Source organism: Gadus macrocephalus, chromosome 7 (genome assembly GCF_031168955.1).
Source record: "Gadus macrocephalus chromosome 7, ASM3116895v1".
In the NCBI taxonomy this organism is placed as follows: Eukaryota; Metazoa; Chordata; class Actinopteri; order Gadiformes; family Gadidae; genus Gadus; species Gadus macrocephalus.
Window position 1 is genome coordinate 22,299,122 of NC_082388.1, and position 26,017 is coordinate 22,325,138.

Here is a 26,017-nt window from a genome sequence, read left to right on the forward strand (position 1 = left end):
GATAGTCTATACAAATTTGGCCTTACTGAAACATATCTTCCAATGCAGAGATGCAGGATACTTCCATGCTATAATATGATCGTATATCATATATATCTTTGCATAAATATGGTTGCTTAAAAATATAGAAAAATTGAAAGGTGCATGAAGTACAAATACTTTCTGACTAGTATCTTCAAATACTTATTATAAATTCACTGTTCACTAGTCATATCCCATATAGAAAACTGAAAAAACAACACAAACACACAGCTGTATATCAAAACTGAAATTAGCATTTTATTAAGACATTTTCCCCCATATATTATTAATTAATCTATTTACCATCTAAGGTTACCCCTTAACTTCCCCCCACCTTAAAACAAAGTTATTTCATTTCGCCTTCACCAAAAACGGTTTAAATACTATATAAAAATCAATTGCACAGTATTCCATTTTGTGTTTACCTCTCTGCAATACATGTATAACATCAAGTCATGAAACTCCAAAATTTAACTCATCTTTGAAATACAGTTTAGAGAAAAATGGCCGCAGAAGAAACATAAAACCATGTAGTGGGTGTTAAATGGGATTATAGTATTATTAATAATATAGTAACATGTTTTTGGAAAGGAGCAATTACCAGGGCTAGAAAGACCAGTCACAATAGGACTTTTGGAGTTATTAGACTACAGCGTATGCAACAACAGACTGAAGAAGTAATACTAGTAATAATATTTATTTGTATCATCTGTTCAGTTATCTTTGAACCGCAAAGCGAGCAAATACTTCTCATGCCAATTTCGTTAAAAAGGAATTAGGCTTTAGAAAATGGACCAGTGCCTTGTAACACTTTCTAGTCTCAGTTCTTAGGAGAAGGGGCGGCGGCATAGTTTGGAGAGGTCGTTACATTCTGTCTGTTATCAGTAAATCTGAACATTTGATCATGTTAAAGACCTGAAAAAAACAAAGTCCAAAACAATATATACTGGAAATAAAGTCATACAATGGGAAATATGATTATTGTTTGACATAAACCCAAGGCAAGTCAAAGAAATGAACAAAGTATGCTACATTTGAAACACACTCAAAAAGGCAAGGCCACTTGTGTCTCAGTCCACACGCCTCTGGTAAAACAAAAAGGTGCAAGATGTGGATTTGATTTAAATCCACTTTGCTTTCTATGCAGTAGGATTGTGGATGTAGTGTCTCTTAATGTTCCAACCATTTACTGACACACGCGTACACACAACTACACATTCACTCAACAGATGAACAGTAGTGTGGTCCTGGCATTGAATCGATAAGTGGGAGGGAGGGTTTGATGAGGAGTGCACTAGGAAGAAGTCAATGGTCATCTCACGCTACAAAAGGCCATCTTCATGAAGGCTGCGATGATGCTTCGCCTCGGGGAAACTTCATATACGATTTAGATTTGTAGAAAAATAGGAATGCGTCATATCTATATCATATAGGTATATTATGAATATAATTTACTATTAACAGTAATCTGATGGTTGACGTTCAGAATAGTAGTTGTATGAAATAGAGAATGAAATCAACTTATGCTACCTGAACATTATGGAGCAGTGGCTGCATAATAATAAGTATGCCTTTAAGTTTATAATGGGAGTGTACATTCTGAAGTTGACCTGAAACACACAGTGTAAAGCCGCTCTTACTATCCATGCATACTTTACAGGCATCATGCCATCCATAGCGTTCAGACCTAAACCTTGATCACTAAATAATATCCTTTTTACGTATCAGTCTCTTAGAAATCAGATTTTCCAGTTTTGCCATGGAGACTGGTTGAGCCATCTCCTGTTACATTGAATACTGCTTGTGATCAGTGCATTTCAGGGCCACTTAACCTTTCTTAGGAAGACCTATATAGACCTGTATGTATAGTATCCAGCTCATTAAGCATTTGGTTTGCAGGTGATGCCTTGCTGCTAAACCACAAGCATGGGGCTACTTTCTGCAGTGTACAGCGTCTTATAAGTAAATAGATTCAATATCTTAATTAGTACCATTTTTTTTCATCCCTCTCATTCTGCCTTCGTTATTTCTACCTGGGGATTGATTTAATGGGATATCTGCTTTCGATGCACGCGTCCACCTCTCTGACCCTCCTTCACCACTAGAGGTTGCTGCTCATTCTCAAATTACAGGTCACATTACATGAGGGGGGCTGGTTCAGAGACACCAGGGATCGTGATGGCCCCAACACACCACACTGTGATGCACAGCGGTGATGGAGTTGGAATGTGTGGATTGAATTGTCTGTGTTGGCTTGCAGGCATCAAGTAAGGAAGAGGAGTTGGTGAGTGTTATGGTTCTGGTGCTACAGTCCAGAGAAGAAAGAGGTGGGAGCCAGGGAGTCTTGTGGTGAAGGACTAAAGTCTTCCCTTTCCTTCCAGTGCAGCCCGTTCAGACAGAGGAAGATGGTTGGTCAAAAACTTCACACTGTCTTCATGCAGGGCTTATCACTTTGCAACTGATGATCAAAACCATGGCGATGATGAAGATGATAATGATCGAGGAGATAGAGCCGCCATTGATCCTGAGAGGGATCGGCTGACGAAGAGGAGGAGGATAAGTATGGGGGGGGGGGGAAGAGCTTCAGTAGATGTTGGGCAGAGTCGCGTAGTTCCTGTTGAAGTACCCGCCCGTGTACAGCCAATCCGGGGAGCCGGTGAAGGGATTGTTACCCTGCTGGAACCACCTGGAAGCATTCGACACACAGGTAAGTGGACGTTGATCTCTGTGCAGGACACACCCAGAGTCGCTCAGGTACGGGACTGTGGGAAACCTAATCATCCCAAATGTCTGGGCATGGTTCATCTCCTCAAAACAAATGGAAACACGGGAATGATTGAATATTTTATGAGATTCAAAGTGGGATTTTATGTGTGAGCAGCCCGTGTCATTCCAGAATAATTAAGCAGCAGAAGTCACTGAACCATCTCCGGGAAGACCAATCCACCAGGAGAGGATGGAAGGTTGAAGCAGTTCAAAACAGCCCCTCCTCTCTGTGAGGATCTCACAGATATCATCCTACACATGACGGTTTGACCCCAATGTGTGACTTTACATTTCAAAATCATGTTATGAAGATGTTTTGAAGACATGGCTTCGACATTGATGTTGCTGGGACGATATAATCCATTAAAGTAAAGGTCTGCATTGTTGAAGACGCAACGCCGACTCATTCACATTTTACATTTAGGGCATTCAGCAGACGCTTTTTATCCAAAGCGGCTTACAACGGTTCACACACACGTCGGGAGCAGTTAGGATGAGGTGCCTTGCTCAGGGACACCTCGACACTCAGCTAGGAGGAGCCCGGGATCAAGCTAGCAACCGTCCGGTTACAAGACAACCCGCTCTACCCCCTGAGCTAAGCCGACCCCTCAAGTCGGGTGTTTCAATATTACTATATTTTTCAGTGGATTTCAATACTGGTGTTTGAATATGAATCGAATGGAATGAAGTAACGGGACTCGTACTGCTCTAACTACGAATCCCGACCTACGGATCCCTCCCTCCCGAAGTTGAGTTTTCTGAGGACAGAAGCGCCAGCCTGACCTACGGGTCCTCCTCATCCCTCCCCCTGATCCCGAGCCAGGAGAAAGAAGGTGTGTTGTACCTCGTGGACCATTCCTCTTGGCTCTTGGCTCTCTCCTTCCTGGACTCCCTCTGCTTCTGCTCCAGCCGCTCCTTCTCCCGACTGGCCTCGTCTGGAGGACACGCACAGCTTTGTTTAAACATGGCCGCCACTTGAAACGGCAGGCAGCAGGATGTGGCGACAGTGAGGCATTTATAAGGACAATCTTCAAATCAAAGGTTATCTTTCAGAAGATGCAATCAAGTTTTTAATATCATTTAAAAGGACCAAATCGGTTGGGCATACTAAAACACTCACTCAAAATTCACTGAGTTGTGCTGATTCTGTCTAAGTGCATTTTGACTGAATGTATCTGCCACGAATGTAAACAATAGCAATATAGCACTTTTACGTTTGGGATAAGACATTTTGTCAAACTCTTGTTTAGCACTGAAGTAATCCATGTAAAAATGTTAACTAAAGTTACCCATTTAAAAAACAGTGCTGAAGTTACCCATGTTAAAAGCACCAAATTTAAGTTACCCATTTAAAAACATAGTGCTGCTGAAGTAACCCTTGTAAAAAGCTCTGAACAAAGTTGACAATTTAAAAACAAAGTGCTGAATTTACCCATGTTAAAACAGGACTGAGGTTACCCATGTTAAAACAGGACTGAGGTTACCCATGTTAAAACAGGACATAAGTTACCCATGTTAAAACAGGACTTAAGTTACCCATGCTCAAACAGGACTGAGGTTACCCATGTTAAAACAGGACTTAAGTTACCCATGTTAAAACAGGGTTAGGGTTAGGACTTAAGTTACCCATGTTAAAACAGGACTTAAGTTACCCATGTTAGGGTTACCCATGTTAAAACAGAACTGAGGTTACCCATGTTAAAACAGGACTTAAGTTACCCATGTTAAAACAGGACTGAGGTTACCCATGTTAAAACAGGACTTAAGTTACCCATGCTCAAACAGGACTGAGGTTACCCATGTTAAAACAGGACTTAAATTACCCATGTTAAAACAGAACTGAGGTTACCCATGTTAAAACAGGACTTAAGTTACCCATGTTAAAACAGGACTGAGGTTACCCATGTTAAAACAGGACTTAAGTTACCCATGTTAAAACAGGACTTAAGTTACCCATGGTAAAACAGGACTTAAGTTACCCATGCTCAAACAGGACTGAGGTTACCCACGCTAGAACAGGACTGAGGTTACCCATGTTAAAACAGGACTGAGGTTACCCATGCTCAAACAGGACTAAGTTACCCATGTTCAAACAGGACTAAGTTACCCATGCTCAAACAGGACTAAGTTACCCATGTTCAAACAGGACTAAGTTACCCATGCTCAAACAGGACTAAGTTACCCATGCTCAAACAGGACTAAGTTACCCATGTTAAAACAGAACATACCCATCAAGCCGTTCTCCATGGCCCTGATGTCCGGCCGCAGGCGGCCGTCCGTGGGGGGCAGCGTGGCCTCCATGCCCGGCTCCATCTCGTTCAGAGACATGGCGAAGCTGGTGAAGTTGTACATCTGGGGAGGGAAGGACTCAGGGTTAGGGAGGACTGCCGGGGAGGGAGGGAGTCGGTGAGCATCAGCACCTGAGAATGAGTGAGTAAGGAAGCATGAGTGAGTGAGCGTATGAGTGAGTGAGTGAGTGAGCGTATGAGTTAGTGAGTGAGCCTATGAGTGAGTGAGTGAGCGTATGAGTGAGTGAGGGAGTGAGCTTGTGTATCAGTGAGTGAGTAAGTGAGCTCGTGTATCAGTGAGTGAGTGCATGAGTGAGTGAGTGAATCAGATAGTGGGTGAGGGAGTGTATCAGTGAGTGAGTGAGTGAGTGAGTGAGTGAGTGAGTGAGTGAGTGAGTGAGTGAGTGAGTGAGTGAGTGAGTGTAGGTGAGTGAGTGAGTGTAGGTGAGTGAGTGTATCAGATAGTAAGTGAGTATGAGTGAGTGAGTGTAGGTGAGTGAGTGAGTGAGTGAGCGTAGGTGAGTGAGTGTATCAGATAGTGAGTGAGTATGAGTGAGTGAGTGAGTGAGTGTATCAGGTAGTGAGTGAGTATGAGTGAGTGAGTGAGTGAGTGTATCAGATAGTGAGTGAGTATGAGTGAGTGATTCACCGTGGTGGAGTGTGTGGGTCTGGAGGCGATGCGCCACAGCAAGGTGCTCCCTGGTATGACGGAGACGGTGTCCTGCGACTCCGGCATGTCGTCTGAGTCGTCGTTCTCCTTCCTCTCCTCCTCCTGCGCACACGCACACGCACACACACACACACACACACTCTTTAGTTCCTTCCCCATTCCCAGGTGGCTGCCCGCCTTGTACTGCCGGTCTCCCAGGGAGCTAAGCAGGGCCTGGCATGGTCCGTCCTTGGATGGGAGAGCAGGTGGTGCTGCTGGAGGTGTTGGAGGGCCAGTAGGGGGCGCCCACCTCTCTGATGACCCACTGTCTTTGTACAAGCAGTACTTGGAATTTTGAGTATCTACTAGCTCTCCATTTTGATTGAAGGCCTCAGAGAAAATGCGAATGCGACAAAATGGCTTCGTGTTAAATTCATATACAAGTCTGTGTCTGCATGTTTCTGACCGGTCTGTGCTTTCTGCTCTCTCCTTTCTTCTCGTTCTTCCTGTGATTCTCAAAGGTTTGAGGATCCACACTCCACATGCACTCCGTCCACTTCCCGTAGATCACACAGTGCTTCCGTTTACTGGAGACAGACGGACAGAAAAATTGCAGTTAGGTTCAAATGTGCACTGGGTAAGATTTGAGTTGAGTTTTTTTTTTTCTTGTTTTTTTTAAGCAAGCCCACAAAAACGGCCCCTCCTCCATCTCTGCTCAGTCCCTCAGACTCTCCACCATTGAGAAATTTAGAATCGAAAATTTCAAAAGATTGTAGTGACTGACATAATTCCCATCACGTGTCCCTATAAGACCCGGTCGAACACTGATGACGTCATAAGGCAGCGACAAGTTCATCTAATTGTCTTGAAAACCTGTGGGTGAATGAATGCGTCTGCAGCCGATAACAATTTGTTACCTTTCCCGGGTTTCCTTTCACATACACCACGAAAGAAGACGAAGCATAAAGTTCAAAAGATAAGAAGAAAAATTGGGCTAAAGGGGAGGAGAGGAAAGGGGAGGTGAAGCCCAAGGGAGGAGCAGCCAGTCCCTGGTGGAGTACCTCTTGTCCTGGATGTAGCCCTCCACCCGATGGAGCTCCTTTCCAAACATCCCACAGGGCTTGAAGTTCATCACACACTTGTCGCCCGTGCTAAAGGGAGGGAGAGACACGGGGGAGGGGGAGACACAGGGGAGACGGATGTAAGGTACCTTGGCGATGAATTGGAGAATGGAAGGTTGTCTTTCTCGTATGACAACACAACATAGCAAAAGGTTTAGAGGTAAGAGCTATGCCGATTGCAGGGGTAATTGTCCTTTACGACGAATCGGGTGTGTCAGATGGTATTATGGTATTAACTTTGAAACTAGGTCAACCGCCTTCTTCTCCGTCAACTCTCCTCTCACACTCGGTGACAGCGGCTGGCAGTGCGCCAATTCTCGGCGTCTTATAACGTTCTATATATAATAGTCTAAATTAATTTTATATATCATAATATCACAGCAAAAAGCTCTGTGCGCCTCCGGATGGCCGTAGCGCGGGGAGGCTTCGTGGGGTTTGTTTACCGGCGTTGCTATGGTTACCGGTCTTGTAAGGAAGCGCGCCAATTCTCGGCGCGCCAATTATTTTCCGCACAGAGCAGAACTGTGGCCTATTCTACACATTTTATTTTTTTTTAATTATAATTATATTATTCATTTTTACTGAATTTGTTTTTTATTACTGAAATAATAAAATAAAAACTCGGTGTTGCCGGTGTGCAACACCGAGCAATCGGTGTTGGCCTCAACACTGGTAACACCGGTAATACCGTGTACCGCGGCAACCCTATTGGCCGGCCCAGTAAAAGACGAACCGAGCAGATGTACCTGTGGTTGATGATTTCCACGGTGCCGTACTGTTCGATCCAGAGGGACCCCAGAATGATGTTGTGAACGCAGCAGAAGGGGTTGCTCCACGTGTAGGCCTCGTTGAACCTGGAGGGGGGCAGACGCTTAGAGCAGTGGCCTTTTGAACCAACCAGACACAGACACAGAGACAGACACACAGACAGAGACAGAAACACTAACAGACACTGAGATAGTAACAGACAGAGACACAGACAGTAATAGACACAGAAAGTAACAGACACGGACACAGAGGGACACAGTAACAGACACACAGGGACACAGTAACAGACACAGAGGGAAACAGTGACAGACACTGAGACAGTAACAGACACACAGTAACAGACAGAGACACAGACAGTAATAGACACAGACAGTAACATACACACAGTAATAGACACAGAGAGTAACAGACACGGACACACTGGGACACAGTAACAGACACACAGGGACAGACAGACAGACACAGACACACAATAACAGACACACAGTAGCAGACGGACACAGACAGACACAGAGGGAAACAGTGACAGACACACAGAGGTACTGACTTGAGCAGTTCCATTGTTATTGTTCCTTTGGGCTCCGCCTCCACACTCTTGCCCCAGAACTTGAGCTTGGGGTAGATGGAGCCGTGAAAGACAAAGTCCCCGGCCAAGCTCTCCGCGTGGAAGGCACTGACCGGGGGGTGGTGGGACACCTGCTCCGACACCAGCCGGTACCCCTGGTCCTCTCTGGAGACCAGAGCACAGAGCACAATGGATGCATTTAGTTTTTCAATACTGCGCCATCCATCACAACAGATACGTTTTGATTTGCTTTGAAAACGTAAAAAAATTATAAATCATAAAAGGAACTGTAAACTGAAACATAAATTATGTTCAAAGAGATGAAGGTAGCACTCAAACACGTGTAGGCACGTAACATGCTTACACGTCAGACCCAGAGTCTTTGTTCTGCGAATCAACCGTACAAACCACAGTGACTGAGTGAGAGTGTGTGTGTGTGTACCTGGTCAGTTCGTAGGTCTCTCCCAGGAGAGGGTTAAAGGGTTTCCCTGTTCTGTCCCACTGAGAGGCGACTGCTGACACCGCAAAGGCAGCTACCGCCTGCAGAGAGAGACGCAAGCAATTTCGCAAAAGCAACGGGACACGAATGTATGTGTGTGTGTGTGTGTGTGTGTGTGTGTGTGTGTGTGTGTGTGTGTGTGTGTGTGTGTGTGTGTGTGTGTGTGTGTGTGTGTGTGTGTGTGTGTGTGTGTGTGTGTGTGTGTGTGTGTGTGTGTGTGTGTGTGTGTGTGTGTACCTGCATGCGCTGTATGGAGTCGGGCAGTGTGCAGGCTTTGTTGAGCAGGTACGTGTGCTCCATGTACTCTGAGATCCTCTGCAGGAAGCTGAGAGGTTCGTTGAAGGCGATAGGCATGGTGATCTTGGACAGTTCCTACGGCAACAACAAAGCATCAACTTCTCTGCCCACATTGAATCTACCATGTCTGGATTCCCCGACTAAGACAAGAGAATTCAGCAATCCTGCCAACATAAAAAGGTGCTGTAGGTAAGAGCTATAGTTTGAGTGTCATTGGTAAGAAATTGCACGGTTAACAGTCAGCTACTGGTGACTGAGTGAAATCCATTGTGAAATATCTGCTGAGAGTTGACTGTGCTTGCTTCTGTATACTGTATGTGTGTGTGTGACATTTTACAAATCATTTGATTTGTGACATTTTACTGTATCTATATAATTGGCTGTAGTCAAGAATGAAATCATTCTTGACTACAGCCAATTATAAAGATACAGTAAAATGTCACAAACTCATGAGTTGCCTTGCCTATATGCAGTTTCTGATTATAAAGCGGCCCGTTGATTTCTGACCAATCAGGGCATCTCTTCCCTGATTGGTTCAGGGAATCTGTCTTTCCTTTCAATCACAGGTGTGCAAAATGCAACACTTGCAGATAAATACATGGATCGATCGATCGAAAACTGTAAATGAATTTACAGTTTTCCTTCCAGAGAAGATTTTGATAAAGCCTAAAAAAGATTGACAAAGAAGATACAGATCTCTCTCTCTCTCTCTCTCTCTCTCTCTCTCTCTCTCTCTCTCTCTCTCTCTCTCTCTCTCTCTCTCTCTCTCTCTCTCTCTCTCTCTCTCTCTCTCTCTCTCTCTCTCTCTCTCTCTCTCTCTCTCTCTCTCTCTCTCTCTCTCTCTCTCTCTCTCTCTCTCTCTCTCTCTCTCTCTCTCTCTCTCTCTCTCATAAAACGTAAGTCATCGTAAAATAAATATTCAAGCTGAGACACATTATGCACAGTTGTTTTTTTTCAGTAACCAACTGTTGTTGAATAAGCAGCTATGAGCCATCAATTAGTGTGTTTTTAATGTGGCCTGTTAAAACAAGATAGTGGTACTCACCAATCCAATACACTTCTTCAGAATGCCCCAGATACTGACAGAGTTTCTGGGGAACATGGGAGCCGGTAACGCGGTCCTGACGATGAAACATATGACCAGTTAAATTGGACGTCTACACAGACCATATCCTAAGCAGATACGTACTATAGCTTATAAGTACATGCACAGCATTTTGGTGTGTTGAGAACCTTCGGTAAAGTTTACATTATCTGCTTGCTACATCAACTGAGTGAGAAAATGGGTCGGCAAAACTAGTTTGTGTTCACAGGCATTTTCAGAAAACAAAACAACAAACATTTTTCACATTTTTCACAGCTTGATTAAAATCTGACCTTTAGGTCAGATTTTAGCACAGAGGGTAGCTTTACCTGAGACAGGGGAATGGATGTAATGGAATGTCATCATCATGCCAAGAATATAAACCATATAATCATATACGTATATGTATGTGATTATGGATATTAAACACATATATCATATGCATATGATTATGGATAGGTAAAGGATGACACATTTTACACAGTCTTTCAATTCATTACAGCCACAATACTATACAAAAATATAAATAACACATATTTAGCGTTCTGTCACATAACCATTTAATTTGTTATGTAACACTTTTATGGAGATCTGGGCTCTACTGATAGTGCCTCGGTATCACTGTGATATGCACTGTGCGTCAGTAAAATCAGAACAGCTTGTCCCTAGTCAAATCATGAAGATCTGGTTTTGCTTGGCATCACACAATCCAAGAGAAGCTGGAGAAAGGGTAGAGGAAAGGTAAATTATCAGATTTTTATTCAAGCTTTACATTGTAAACAAACCCACCTCAGTTGTGCCTCTCAAGCATTAAAGTTAGTAAATGTAACTGCCTCATAAAAGATACAAAGCACGGGCAGATGGGTCAGTAGAGGAAATTAAGAGAGAGGAAGTGAGATAGCCGATAGAATATGGGAGGTCTGGTGTGTCAATTATAAAGTTTGCCTGATCAGGGCGGGCCACTGATTAGTATCGGCTGATATAGGTTTTCAACAGCTGATCTATCAATCAACTTTCAACAAAAATTATTGCCTTGACAAATACTTGATTTCTTGTTCTACAGGACTACAGCCTCCAATAACCAGTATTATCCCTTAAAGCTTAGGAATTGAATGCCAACACTTTAACACAATCAGACGTCCTGCTTTGTGTGAAACCGCAGCTGCACCTTGAATGGATAAAAAAAACAAAAGGGGCATGGTGTTTATACACCACAAGGCCAGAGTCAAGTAGCGTACTAGTGACCCAAGGAGAAAGGAAATCTCCATCAGCACAATGGATAGTTTAGTCTATATTCCTTGTTTAGCTTAAATCGAAAGAGCAAGGCCTTTACAATGCCAGGGTTAGGAGTGCTCAAATCCAAGCTACCCCTCCCAACAAACCTAGCCCTACCTAAATCAATGTCTACTGTTTGAATAGAAAGCCAGTCATTAGTCACACAACATGACAGTCAAACGACCAGGCACGTCAAGTCAACAGTGGCACCAAAACTTGAATGATTAAAGTAGAGTCCTCCTTAAACTCATGTTAATGTATGACGCTACATTACCATAAACTCATTTTAATGTATGACGTTAGATCAGCCATCGGGCTTGTGTCAACGTTTGACGGGCAGCACGATAAGTAAATAAAAAGGCAGCATATCCCCCCCAGCGTCTTTCTCTCACGTGCACAAACAGAGCCTCACACACAGAGCCAGGCTGACGGAGGGAAGGGGGTGGGGGAAGGGGTCTGTCTGTACCGGTGCTTCTTAGTGCCGTTCTCCCTCCTGATGGAGCCATTCTTGGTCTGGCTGCCGTAGTCCATCGCCGTGGCCTCCTTGAAGCTGGCTTCCGACATGCTCTCAGAGGACTCGTCTGAGTCCAGGCCTGGCAGCCCGGAGGGGGGGGGGGGAGGAGAGGGGGAGAGGAGGAGAGGGGGAGAGGGGAGCAGAAGAGGTTGTGAGTTCCATACCCACGGCCATGTCATTGATTTGTCTGCGGGAGTTCAAGGGGCGGTGACAACACGAGATAAGCCTGGTTACGTTCTCTTCACGCTTTACATTTCTATTGGAGGCTGACTCTATTATACAATGGATAGAATATCAAGCTTTTTACACAATCGACTGTCTGCGATTGGATGCAGCGCACCCACAAACACACTTATTTACGTTGACGTGAATACAAAACACATGAAATAACTTGTCAGTAGTATGTGAAAAATAATGCAAAGATGACAACCAAAACTATAACAGATACACAAGGAAGCAACACACACACACACACACACACACACACACACACACACTTTTTGGCCTGTTGAAGTTATGTAAGCGATGGGAAGTTGAGGTCGGCCAAAGGCTGGAACCATGTCATGGTGAATGAACAGATTGATTGTTTTTTTGTAACGCTGAAACGCTGACACTTCTGTAAAGCCTTGTGATGAACGAATGACAGGTGTATTGTAATGCTCACCAGTATCACACACCACAATTGTTGATCTCGTTCAAGGTGGATTACAGGTAGACTGTGCACATACCAGCCGATCTAACCAAGTATCGCTTGGCTGGGATTCAAGATTCAACTCTACTTACTGTATATTAGGGGTGGGAATCTCTTGGCACCTCACGATTCGATTCGGATTATGAGTTCAACGATTCGATTCTAAAAAGCTTATCGATGCAACGATTTTTTTATGTACATTTCCATGCGTGAATATATATATACATCAGAGTTTGCTACTCAGAGTTTGCTAATCACTTCCTACTTTATGACTATCATTAAAGACATAAATATGAATTTCTATGAACAATGCAATAATCAATGCAGCTTGCCTTAGAACACAATATGGAAGTTAAAAAAATTGGTTTCAGTTTTCCTTTCTTTCTAATCTTTCTTTTCTATGTCATTAAAGAAAAAGCTGCTCTTGAATTAGAAGGAGTTCTTGTGTCTGGCTGTGAGTTTGCGTGCATGCTATGCGTAGGCTGAATCGCAATCGTGTCAAGACAAATCAGATTGGACAATACAGACGGAATCGTTCTAGAGAGAAGCGCGATACATCGAAGAATCGATTATTTTTCCCACCCCTACTGTATATAAGTACTATACAATGCAATGGGATCCCTGTTTTAATTGAACCCATCTCAAGCAGCCGTGGCCAGCCAGAGAATCAAACACCCAAGCCAATACATTAGCCTGCCCGTATGTAATAAAGACTTCATAAGACAGCTGGTTTGTTTTGTGCACAGAGGCCTTCATCTCAATTGACCCAAGCATTTCGACATATTCACATATTCATCAGTAACACTCCAATAAATTAGCATTTCAATTATGTAACAATAAATAAATCACATGAATTTAATATAATTCTACCTTCAACAGGCAGGAATACATCAAATGAATAAATAAATTTGTGGTATGCGTTTTATCTTGAAGTACTATATCAGTAATGGCGCAGAAGAATATGCAAACAGCCATAATTGTAATGCTGCTGCAGGCGTATTGTAGCCTACTAAACAACAGGCTACCCACTAGATATAACCCACTTACTAGGCCATGTACAAACATTAGGCCAAGATTTACATTTCAATGTATTTGGACATGATAGAAAGAGCAACCTTATGCACACAGGGGCCATGCTGATTAGTTGGGTGGGGAAACCATGCCAACTCAAATAATCGTTTATCGCCTTGGTGCTAAATCTCGACGGAGAAGCAGTGAGGAACAATGTTTAGCGAGCCGTGACCTTCACGGCATAGCAACTGTGCATGCTGCATAAGAGACAAAACAGCAGGTTGAGGCCGCTCTACCTGAAAAGCTGCATTCCTGTCGCATACCTTATCTAGGCTGACGTGGAGCCATTCACTTCGACGTTGTGGTCAAAGGCACAGAGGTATAACGAAACTATGCTGTTGTTGTTTTTTGTATTTGTTATTATTGTGTTCTAGAATCCCAAAAAGGACCAGGACTAGGATTTTGAGAGTTGATGCAAATGTTGTGTAGTTTGGAGTCTATTCAAAGGATTTTTATGCATTTTTATGCAGGAGGAGAAAGGGGAATTGCACATTGATTGCAGGAAACAATTATGTAAACATTTAGATGAAAAAAGATTTTGATTATAATGTTCTTATAAATACTGAAACATGACCTAACTTGCTGCTGAAAATCAAAATCAAATGTGCAGTTTCACCATTTAAAATCATATTATGCTTTAATGGGCTGTTTCCATACCTATTTGAAATGATTGTTGGATGGAAGAGTAAACCATATCGAGAGCCATATCCATTTCCACTTTACTTGAAAACCTAGAATATCATCTCCTAATAAATAACTAATTGAACCTTCCAATTAATAATAAAGGAGGGCATACTGTCTGCTACTATTTCAGATGAGCATAATAAGCGCATGATACATAAGCCTACAAACAAGCAGATAGTGTTATGCACATGAACTTACATTAATGAATTCATCTATACAGATGGGGTATTCATTTGACATTTCATCGTAATCCCCCCCACACACACACACACACACACACACACACACACACACACACACACACGGGATTGTTGGGGCAAGACAATACACCTCTGAATTATTGACATTAATCATCATCCGACCATGCAGGTTAGGTTTCACTAGCTGGTTTTGTTGTGCCTCTATGATGGAAAGTCTTGTTCATCAGTTAGGTAACCCAGGACACCCGCTACTACTGTTCTAAGGCATTCCAGGAGTACCCTATACATGCCGTGGTCAACTATACTACACTCAGAAACAGAAATAATGTCAATAAATGATTTTGGATCCTGACACAGACAACACAGTTCTGTATCGACTAGAAAGAGGCCTTAAGGGGTTTGAACCCCGGCCGTCCTACTACAGAACCACAAAACCCGCCACTGGCTGGAAAAAGTCCAAGCACCCACCTGTTACGGCATCATAGAACTCATCATCATTGCTCATCTTCCACGATCAAAGCCCAGAACTGTAGAGGACAGACCGGGAGCTTCTAGAACATGTTCCTCTGGACCCCTTGATGACCCGGGTCCTGGGCGGGGAACGGTTAAGTTCTCGGGAAGGTCACCACGGCAACAGTATAACTTTCCGACCGCAGCATCAATAAAACGTCCCAATGTTGAACGTTGTGCCGGGACCAACAGGGCTGGATGAGAGAGGGGGTTTGAGCTGGAAACAAAAGGGCCGGCCGGACGGATACTTCTGTTTCATTAGAGGCTGGATACTGGATGTACCTAAAGCTCCTTTTGGTTGGGTCACCTGTAGGCAAACATGCAAAATAACATCAGAGTGTTAGATTTAGTAAAGGTGAACATCAGCGACAATTGATCAAAGTCACTGCTTTTTGTTTTTAAGTCTTTGGGGGAATTGCATGAAGGAGATATTAAAAAGCTAGAGCCTTAAATGGTAGGTAATAGAAAATGTAAAAAAAAATTGCACATCTGCTTATATTTTTCCCTTTTATCTCAGTTTTTCAAATAGAAAAACAACGTAATCTTATGCACCCAGCAATCATGCCATCGTTTGTCCCACTGCCAGTGTCTTTTTGAGCACAGTGTTCTAGACTCAGTAGATCTCAGTAGAAGAACCCGTACGTATAGAATTGATGTGAATCGGGACTCCTTTTGAAACAGGAATCTGGATTGAATCGGATACCGAGACACCGAAAGATTTACAAACCTACAGTCAATGCACAGCCTCGGCTTATAAAGTTGCTGTTTTGTAGACATAGAAATGGAGACCGCTTTTTATGTTCCCAGTGATCCCAGAGAACAATACACACTCAGAGTTCCGTGTCATCAATAAGTAACAAGTGTGAGTATGTTATATACAGGAACGATATAAAGCATATCAAAGCAGTCAAGGCTCGCACATTGTCCGTTGTGGAAGTAGATGGTTGGCATCGCTGTCATTTGTAGATGATCGTTCATTTAGCCTCATCCAACTGACCTCCAATGAACTTGAGTCGAGAGCGGTTGGGATCAGTAAGCATAGTGTTGATTAGGTTGATTATGTGTAGCCCTTCAGGTGAGGGGGGGTGACATTTGTTTCTAAGGAATGTCAATATATAAACTGGAATATCCATTTTCATTGCCATTATTCAAATAATATAGTGTGCATAGTAGTCGTTGCTGCAGGCATGGGTAGGGTTAACTCAAACATAGCATAAGTTGTAGTAACTGGCTGAGGCATTAGAAAACTATGCACTTCTTAAAATTTTAAATTAATGATTAACTCTCATTAAGGATGTGGCCGAAAGTCAACAGGAAGTTATTTGACCAACAGGTCAATTTTACTTTTGCATATCTCATTGCACCGATTAAAGCCGGCTCAAACATTAGGGTTTGAACCTACAAATGGTTAACATTCTGCTGCTTTATTGGTGAGCTGTTAAACTATCAGACACAAAAATATAATCGTATCTATCTAGTAGTCTTCTTGGTAGAATGAACGCCTGACTTTTGAAGAAAGTAGGCAAATGGCATTTAGGAAGTATATTCAAAAAGGTTTTTAATAAGGTATTTCATACACAAATTGCATAAAATGTAGTCCTATAAAGCTATATGTCTGACCGATGAGACCCTTTACAAAGTACAATTTGTGAAGCAGAGAATGAAAACATAGCTGCCTTCAAATATTAATGACACTCAATGTGACCTGCTCTGTGTATTCTTATGCATTTTATTTAACTCTCGAATACATTAAGAAGCTTTTTCTGTCCGCGTGACAATATACTTTTTTAATAAATTCCATTTTGCTGCATTATTTTGATTGAACACGATTGACCACCTTCATAAGCCTATGTAGCCTACGTATTATAAATGGTTAGCTGTGCCGTGTAAACTATGCTAGCTGGCTAGCAGGTGACTAGCTACCAGAGTAGTTGCACAAGAGGCCTTGGTGAGCATTGATCTAAATTTGCCCTTGTCGTTACAGGATAATTTCTAAAAGTACTACAACAAAAAATGTGTGGCCCAAATATGGCAGAAATTTGTCTTCTGGATTTCTCTTTATTTTAATGTGCATGGATTATTTTGCTACTTGATCTATTTTTAGACCAGCTACTGTTTGTATCACAAAGGCAAAAATAAATTCCATCTTTTGACAGAATACCTTGAAAATAGCAATGATGGTGATGTTTTAGTTCAAATATTTGGTACAAACATTAGAAGTACAAAAAGTAGAACAGAGAATGACAATTAGGTGTACTTAACAAGCAGGCGGGAGCTAATCTAACATGGTACAGTACACTTAATATCCCAGTTAATAACCAATTATATTTCACATAAATATTGTCCATAGCTCTCTAATAGGCTGTCGTATTATTTCACTCATTGCAGGCAGTGTAGTCCAAGGTGAATCAGAAAGCATACCACCTTGGCACACCAAGGGAGCCAATATCGCCCAGAATAATCGGTTGGTCCTCAGGCTAACAGAGGCTATTACATAACCGTGACAAACATGGTACCATTACACACAGCTCCATAGATAAGTAGACACCCAATAGCCTCATACTCTGCTACTGGCAGGCTAGCCTCCTACTGAAACATAAATTGGCAATTTGTTATCATTATCTGCGCGGTAATCCAATATGAATGATGAAGTTGTGTTCCTGCGTGCACAAGTAACGTACAACTATGGCCACAGACTAATCGGTCCGGATCTCCAAAGCCTAAGGTCCCGGTGGGACCTGCGCCCAGCCACAGGTTACTGCCTGCTGCTGTTCAACAGACAAACAACCGGCCGGCGAAGACGTAACCCAACACTAAATCACTAAAACGGTTAGACCTGAGGCAAAGCGTTCCCCAGTTGATCATGCACTCATATGCTTGCTAATGAGGATAACTACATGCCTAGCGACCCCGGCGGTGCAGTCCTGAGAGGGCTGAGAACAACATCTAGAAGCCGGTGGGACACAGCGGCTTATTAACAACGGAAAGACCAACGATGTCTAGTGAATGAGAGGCTGCTACAGTACCCAGTGACACACTTTCTTTCAAATGTTCATTACAGATGCACTTCGGATTAATGAAACTCCTCTGCCTGTAAAATCTTTATCAATTGTTTTCTCACACACCTAGTGATCAAAACATTTTTATCGGCTATTTAAAATGTAATGCAGTGTTTCCCCCACCACTGTATGGTTAAGGCAGCCGCCTTAACAACAATAGGGCCCCGCCTTGACTAGCAATGTATAAAATATATATTAGAAAAAAAAGATATATTTATATATGTGTATATATATATATATATATTTATTTATTTATTTTATAATTATGCATTAAGTATAAAACTCTCGTAGGGATAACATATTTCCATCATAATCCCAAACATACTTTCCCGCCCCCCCCCCCTTGACCACCTTGACTAAGACATTTTCCGGGGGAAACACAGTAATGTGTGTGCAATGAGCCTCGTGAGACCATCCTGATCTCGCGAGCTCCATTGTATTTACTCGCAGATCAGTCTGGGTAACCTGCGATGGAGAAAATTTGGAGCCGATCGCTAAATGACCGGCCAATCAGCGTTTGTTTTGAGGCGGGTTTAGGTGTGACGCAACGAGAAGCGACTGATCAGTCTTAAAAAAAACAACACGGCGGCTTCCGTTGATCTGATTAGTTGATTTGGCCCGTCTATCATCAACATAGGTGGTGATAGACAGATGGTTTATCCAATCAGCTAACCAGTATTTTCGCCCCTTCCCAAAAGTTCTCCAACGGAAGGTTCCCAGATGGATATGCTGAGCATATGCGAATCAATCCATCTGGCAGTCAGGTTAGTGTGCCATCATTTGCCATGTCACTTAAAAAGCGTTTTGGACTATATTAGTCACACACACACACACACACACACACACACACACACACACACACACACACACACACACACACACACACACACACACACACACACACACACACACACACACACACACACACACACACACACACAGTAGTAACATGAGTCAGCAACGTTCCTGCAATAATTGAAACAAGCTAGGATGGCCCATGTCATTCACACACCCACACACAAACACGAAACTATCACACACCCTCGATCATCAGCAGCCTCCCAAATATGTGCCAACTGAAAGAATAAATAAAAGGTATTCAACGCTAGATGCTAACCAGACTGGGACAGCTATAGCCAGCAGAAGCCCATTGGGAGGTAGCCAGCCCCATGGTAGTCCACATCCATGCTTCTCTTTCAGAGGAGACTGCTGCCATGGAAACCAACTGAGAGGGGGCAATTATAGGGCCCTATGTAAAGAAGAAGCCACAGAACAAAGTGACAACAGGTGCTCAGTCTCCAGGTGGACACCCGGCCTCCACTTCAAAATAATGCACTATTGTCATTACCCCAGTGTGCTCACATTACCTACACTGGTGGGACATGTACACGATGACACACAAATGCAAATATATTGTTTCATGCATATGGTTAGATTTCCGGCAGAAAATCGTTCATGTTCACTGTGCAAACAGCACAGACTTCATGTATTTTGGATATTGTGTGGTACCCAGATATCTAATTCGAAAACAGTAAACTGGCTGGCAAGATTGTTCACTTTTAGCATGCATCTATCCTAAAATGAAGCCTAACATCAACCTTGCCTTGTTGTGCCTCGTTTGGATCTGCTGTGGTTACCAAGTAAGCAGCAATGGGATAGAGACTAAAACGTTCTTATTATAAACAGTGTTTCAGGCAAATGCTCAAACAGTATCATGGCCAAATGTTTCAGGCTTCACCAAAGAGGTCGTTGGATAGACAGCAGCTCAGCTGTCGGTGTATTACTCAATAGGTCCTTCGGAAAAGCCTTAAAGGCTGTTTAAATGACTAAAAGCAGGTCTTTAAGACAACATGACCCAAAATAGCCGTTGTTCCTTGTTAGCTCATTTCCCTACACATATTATGCATCTGAAATCCTTGTATGTATATAGCATGCGGTCAGGCTGTAGAATGCTGAAGATTGTCTTTGAAAGCTTAATCTTTCACCCCCAAGATAACTGTTATCTTCAATTTTTTTTTGCTCCAGTCTTCATTTTCTCAAAATCTGCTATTGCAAAAATACCTCAACACTTCTTCTGTGGCGTCAGCAGTGTTCCCGTAGTGCTGGAGTTTATTGAGTAGACTACTAAACGAGGTCCTCAGTGTATGTGAATTTGGGAAAATAACCATAAATTAGATCCCTGAGGAAAATGAAAAATGAATGAGAAGAGGTGCAAGCACTTGACTGCAAAGGCATGTGGGGGTATGTCGCTCGACTGGCAACCGAGTGGGAGGAGTGGGGTTAGTGAGTTTATTCATTCGTTTTACGCGATTTCCTATTAAATGTCAACGTAACTTATGTTTTGGATCAAGCTTAAGTTTCTTAGTTTCTTATTTATCTGCTTCACAATTGGCTAATGCCGTTTTTATGAGTCATAATGACTGCTGACCAACATGTCTCACCCGTAGCAAATGTTTTATAAACATCACATATTTTTTTCAGTTGGTTAGTTGTACATTTACATGTACAACTAACTAGTTGTACCAACATCCACACAAACAAATAGTTGCATCTATGCATTGTTCGACCAATATTTAGATTCAAGTGACAATGCGATGCATCCCACTTTAAGAGAACTTTAAGAGAACAGAGTTCAAGTAAAGGGCCAAGTTTAAGTAATCACTAACACAGAGGATTGGCCTTATAGGACTTAAGTGTGCAGTGTTACGAAATAACTTTAACTTCATAACAAAACTCGACAGCGGCGACGAGAACATACCGCCAGCGCTGAGGGAAATATAAGTTCAACACTACATGTTTTGCCAATGCTCTAAAAATTCAAATCTGGTTGAGCAAGATAGACTACATAAAACGACGACTACCCTGAAACTCTCGTTGGATCAAATCACCCAGCAACTAGTTGTCTACATGAATAACAAAGGTCCCAAACCTCAGTCGAGGCAGTCTGCTAGAAGTATAGCAAATGGGGAGCTTTTCTGTCACGTTCACATCGGGATGAAAGGTGTCAGGCTAGTTAGCGAGCTTCTCTTCTACCAAGAGATAATTTGGGACACAAATAAACAAAATCAGATTCAAAGCTAGCTAGTATAAACCGCTTAAATTGCTTAAAAATTAGACGGCCTTACCTTTGAGGCGCCAATAAAATGTTACGACGAGCGACAGAGATAGAGAAGACCAAATATTGATGTACAACTGTGTGGATAGACACAGCAGCGGAAGTCGCTGGAAGGGAGGCCGTACCAAAAGTACGACAGCCAATCATCTGTTAGTGAGCTCGGGTCATTGACCAACCAGATGCACGTAGGCGGGCTATTGGAACGTTTGCCAGGTAAACGAAAATTATCGTAAATCGACTTAAAATCAGAGCAGCTCGAACAGAATTATTACAGTAGTCTGATATCCGATATGTATTGATAATAACTTACCAAACCAACTACTTCCTAACTCTTGGAAAGACAACCAACAAACTTACCACCACACCCCAATTGTTGTACATTCCAAGAGTCGACCGTCATTATGACTCTACTAGGCCAGTTATCTGATAGAGTGGACTTCACGACCTAATGAAAACGAAATAAATAAACAAGGGGATCTTGTTCATAAGAACGTGCACATTGCTTAATGTTGACATATTAAATGGCGATGTTGAAATTGTTAACCCTAATAAAACACTGTCATTTGTAAGATGCCATTATAGCCTGTCATTGCCAGACCAATTGGCAAATGCAAATGATATGCATATGGAAGAGCAATGGAACATGATCTCGCAGATTCGTCTTGTTCACAGACTAGCCTTTTAACAGTTTTCCCTATTAAATCATGGACTGATTCTCCTGTTTTTGTCAAGTCTGCAAGTACCACACAAGAAAACCAAGAGGTGAGTGTAACAACTTCTAGAATAGAGGAAATACACACACACACACACGCACACGCACGCACACGCACGCACACGCACACACACACACACACACACACACACACACACACACACACACACACACACACACACACACACACACACACACACACACACACAATAATATTAGGGTTTAATGTAGACTGCATTCCGTATCTGGTTTTGAATGGTAATGTCGTGTGTCTGTGTGTGGTGAGTGTGAGCGTGGGCGTGAGCGAGAGAGAGAGAGAGAGAGAGAGAGAGAGAGAGAGAGAGAGAGAGAGAGAGAGAGAGAGAGAGAGAGAGAGAGAGAGAGAGAGAGAGGGGGGGGGGACAGACAGACAGACAGACAGAGCGGGAGTGAATGTAAATCGAAAAACGGGGTTGAAATTGAATAATGGCACAGAAAAAAAAATGAATGTTTGATTATCCGCGGTGAAACTGGCAGGCAAAATGAGTTAACAACGTTTACTACAAATTCATTTATGGCACCCTTAAAGAACATCTGGTTTTCCCTCAAGTAGTCATACAAAATTAGCTTTCAGTCATAAAGTAGTTAACCCTCCTTCGCTGCGAATTATTTTCGCTTATATTAACTTATTGACCTCTAGGTGGGGGTATAATTCCATGAAAACTTTGCAGAACAGAATCCGGAGGGACAAGACCATATATTTGCGACGTTTTGCAATAATAAGTGTGAAGGAAACCTGCACTTGGATCTCGATTGTATCTCAAAAGGCCGCTAACTAAAACTGATTTTAAAAACTGCACAGCTCAACATGGCAAAATGTTGGCAACATGAATATCATGAACACAAAATAGACTGCAAAATAGTATATTAACAACACACCCAGGAATGCCCTCCAATTACCAGACTGAGGACAACTAGCGAGCGAGCTCAGCAGTACATTCCTCTGTTTCCCTACAGATCATTAGTGAAATGTGCTTTCTCCTTGTTGATGGCCATTTTCTGCCTGAACTGCTGGCATGGTTGCCTCCTCTTCAGCGGTTCATACACTCTACATGTCCCGCTGGGACAAGCCTGGAAGCCTGGCGTGCACACAGGATCAGTAGTATTAAACCATATATGATAATAATAATAATAATAATAATAATAATCATAATAATAATCATAATCATAATGTATAAGACATATTGATGCTGACTGTTCTGCTTTAAATCAGTTGTTAGCTTTTTGTTGTTTGACTGTCATTCTGTTTTCATTTGCAAATTAGCTTTTCGTATTCTGTATTTTGGTTTCCTTTTTTGTGAAGCACATTATAAAACCTTGTCTAAGTGTCTTATAAACATTAATCTGCTGATAATACCATAAAACAATAATAGTCTGCGTTCCCTCAACGGAAAGCACATTTGACTGTAATAAGTGTAAACATATGATGAACTCCTAGGATGCTTCCCCCAAATATGACTGTGGCCAGACTCTGCTGTGACCAGGCTCCAGGGTAAGTCAGGATACAGAAGGTCTGAACAACTGAACTCTCTGTTTCACTGGGTAGTGTGCTCATTAGGTGGCAATCAGGCCATTATTAGTCCCATGATTTTTTATTATAGGATCAATTGTCATTCCATTATTATTATACTAATAATGAATAAATCGTACATTCTCAGTCAAGCAAAAATGAATGATACAATGGTCCCCATTAAAAGCTTTATTAAGAGAAAATCATCGAATGATTTCCAGGTCCATGACATAGCGGCTGTTTGTCTGCCTGGCTGGTTGGCTGGCTGTTTATCTGCCTACCTCATTTCCCACAGGCAAGTCATTGTGTCCAAATGACCAAAACAGATGGAACAACAAAGTCTCCCATTTTGGAACAGCAAGCTAATCGTTTGTGGAAGAGTATAGGTCTGACTTCAGTGTGTGGTCCATCCAACAGATACTGGGCCTGTGTGGTCTGTGTGACAGACAGCTGGACAAAGAGGGACCAAGCACCAACAAAGGTGGACTGATAGAGAACAAATGGGAGCTCAGAGATCATTAGAAAATACGAAATTAAAGTCAAAAGGGTTGTATCACACACATGCATGCACACAGGCACTCACTGTGCTTCACTGATGTGAGTGACATTAGATCCAGAACCTCTATACATATGTAACCTCAGTTAACTCTGTGCATACATGCACCACATCATCATGTATCACGAATTCAAATTCATGGTCATTTGTTAAGGATTAAGGCAATGAGAAAAAAAAAATGCATAATCATAATAGATCCTTCAAAATGATAGTATCTGGAAGTACATCAATCCAAATGCTGTGCTATATCATGAAACAGGTTGCATGTGTTTTTTGACAAGCAGTTATCAATTTTGTGTGTAGAATTTCCTTTTCATATGCATACACCAAAAAAAACGTTGCCTCCTTCCATGTTCCGAGGCAAATATGGGTTGAAATCTGTTTTCTAGTCTGTTTGAAGTATAGCGTAGAGAAGACAGATCCAAAATATCTGCTATTGCAAGATAGGCTTGACTCTTTCGTTTTTAGAATTTTAGAAGATGCTTTCAACAGTCCCATCTTGGAGTCCCTTTACGTTATCACTTAAGTCAGGTTGTGATGGAGCTGCTGGGGGCTGTGGGGCTGAGAGGGGTGTCTCAGATCAGGGGGATAGAGCCAGTGAGTGATGTCGATAGTCATGGGAGGGCCCCTGTGGGGGAGTGGGCTCCAAGTCACCTCATAGATCTCCCTCTGCTTAAGTATTCAGCACAGGGACATGACGCCGCCCCCTTTTAGACACTAGAGTGTAGACTGCTGCAGCCGTAGTGTGTATGTGTGTGTGCGCACCTGTGTGTATGTGTGTGTTGGCATGTTAGTGTGTGTGGGAGTGTGCATGCATGCACGTGTGTGTGTGTGTGCGTGTGTGTGCATGTGTGTGTGAGTGTATGCTGTTGTGTGTTTTTGTGTTTGTGAGTGTGTGTGTGTGTGTGTGTGTGTGTGTGTGTGTGTGTGTGTGTGTTTTATGGTCTGACCACATGAGTATTCATCCCTGATTGGATGGCATAATTCATCACCACGTTTATAAAAAAAAAAGGCCTCGTATATAGGCCATATCTCGCCTCGTACGACTTCATAATAATATAATTTAATTCACCATATAATATTCAATTATTCAGAAGATGAGTAATATTAAACATCAATATTGGATTCGCTTGATTTTTGAAGGCTTCATGCAAAATCAGACATAACCCATCAAAGATAACATATGTGCAGCCATGGCTATACGATATAATCTTTTATGGGATGTTGTAGCACTGTTTATTCCACATTTAAATATTCTGTTCAATTGTGGACATGTCCAAGCATTTACATCATCATGTAGACGTAAATCCTTATTTTTTTAGATGTTTGTATGCTGGTATTCGATTTGAGGTTCCTGCTGGATTATTTTTCTTTCTGTTCATAATCCAAGTAGGGTTATCAACAGAAGACGCTGATTTCTATAAATAAGAATTACAGCCTTCTTTACTATCCGTGATGGCTGAGAAATTAGCTGGACCGAAATGGATAATAAATATCACTGAGGCAACTAAGCCTCTGTCCATCAGCTTAGTGCTGGGAAGAATATTATGAAACTCATTGCCCTGACTTCAGCGAAAAAAGATGGGTCGTACAGAATCAGACCCCCATTAAAATCCTGAGTCAGTACAAACATGACACACACGCGCACGCACGCACACACACACACACACACACACACACACACACACACACACACACACACACACACACACACACGAACGCATGCACGCACACACACACACACACACACACACACACACACACACACACACACACACACACACACACACACACACACACACACACACGCACACAGACAGGGCTACACGAATGGATACTGATTTCATAAATATTTACTTCATTGCATAACCCTTCTCTAATAAACTTCGTTCATCATCCATGTCTCTTCTTGGGTTTCTAATGTCTAATCCTCACAGAGCTGCGGAGGAGGAGGAGGCTGCCTTCACACCCTGACGGCCATTTGTCATTACCCGGACAGGATCCCGCTATCTGGGCGGAGAGA

At 42.4% G+C, this 26,017-nt stretch overlaps 1 protein-coding gene across 1 annotated transcript; it reads right to left on the reverse strand.

Annotated features, from left to right (window-relative positions):
• Positions 1-255: 255 nt before the first annotated feature.
• Positions 256-21,327, reverse strand: LOC132460967 (oxysterol-binding protein-related protein 2-like). Its single transcript, XM_060055960.1, has 14 exons — positions 21,188-21,327; positions 14,962-15,310; positions 11,800-11,926; positions 10,020-10,095; positions 8,915-9,049; positions 8,621-8,718; positions 8,161-8,343; positions 7,592-7,699; positions 6,786-6,875; positions 6,191-6,311; positions 5,725-5,847; positions 5,016-5,139; positions 3,632-3,722; positions 256-2,707 (listed from the first exon to the last, which is right to left on the reverse strand). The coding sequence occupies exons 2-14, from the start codon at positions 14,996-14,998 to the stop codon at positions 2,605-2,607; spliced, it is 1,416 nt and encodes a 471-aa protein (XP_059911943.1). The 5' UTR covers positions 14,999-15,310; positions 21,188-21,327; the 3' UTR covers positions 256-2,604.
• Between the last annotated feature and the right edge of the window lie 4,690 nt (positions 21,328-26,017).

Coding starts and splice junctions, on each gene's coding strand:
- LOC132460967 (XM_060055960.1), bottom strand. CDS start 14,998: ATGAGCAATGATGATGAGTTCTATGATGCCGTAACAG. Junction 7,700..8,160: donor ATAACAATGGAACTGCTCAA/GTCAGTACCTCT, acceptor GCCCCCCTCCAG/GTTCAACGAGGCCTACACGT. Junction 5,848..6,190: donor AGAGCAGAAAGCACAGACCG/GTCAGAAACATG, acceptor GCGTGTGCGCAG/GAGGAGGAGAGGAAGGAGAA.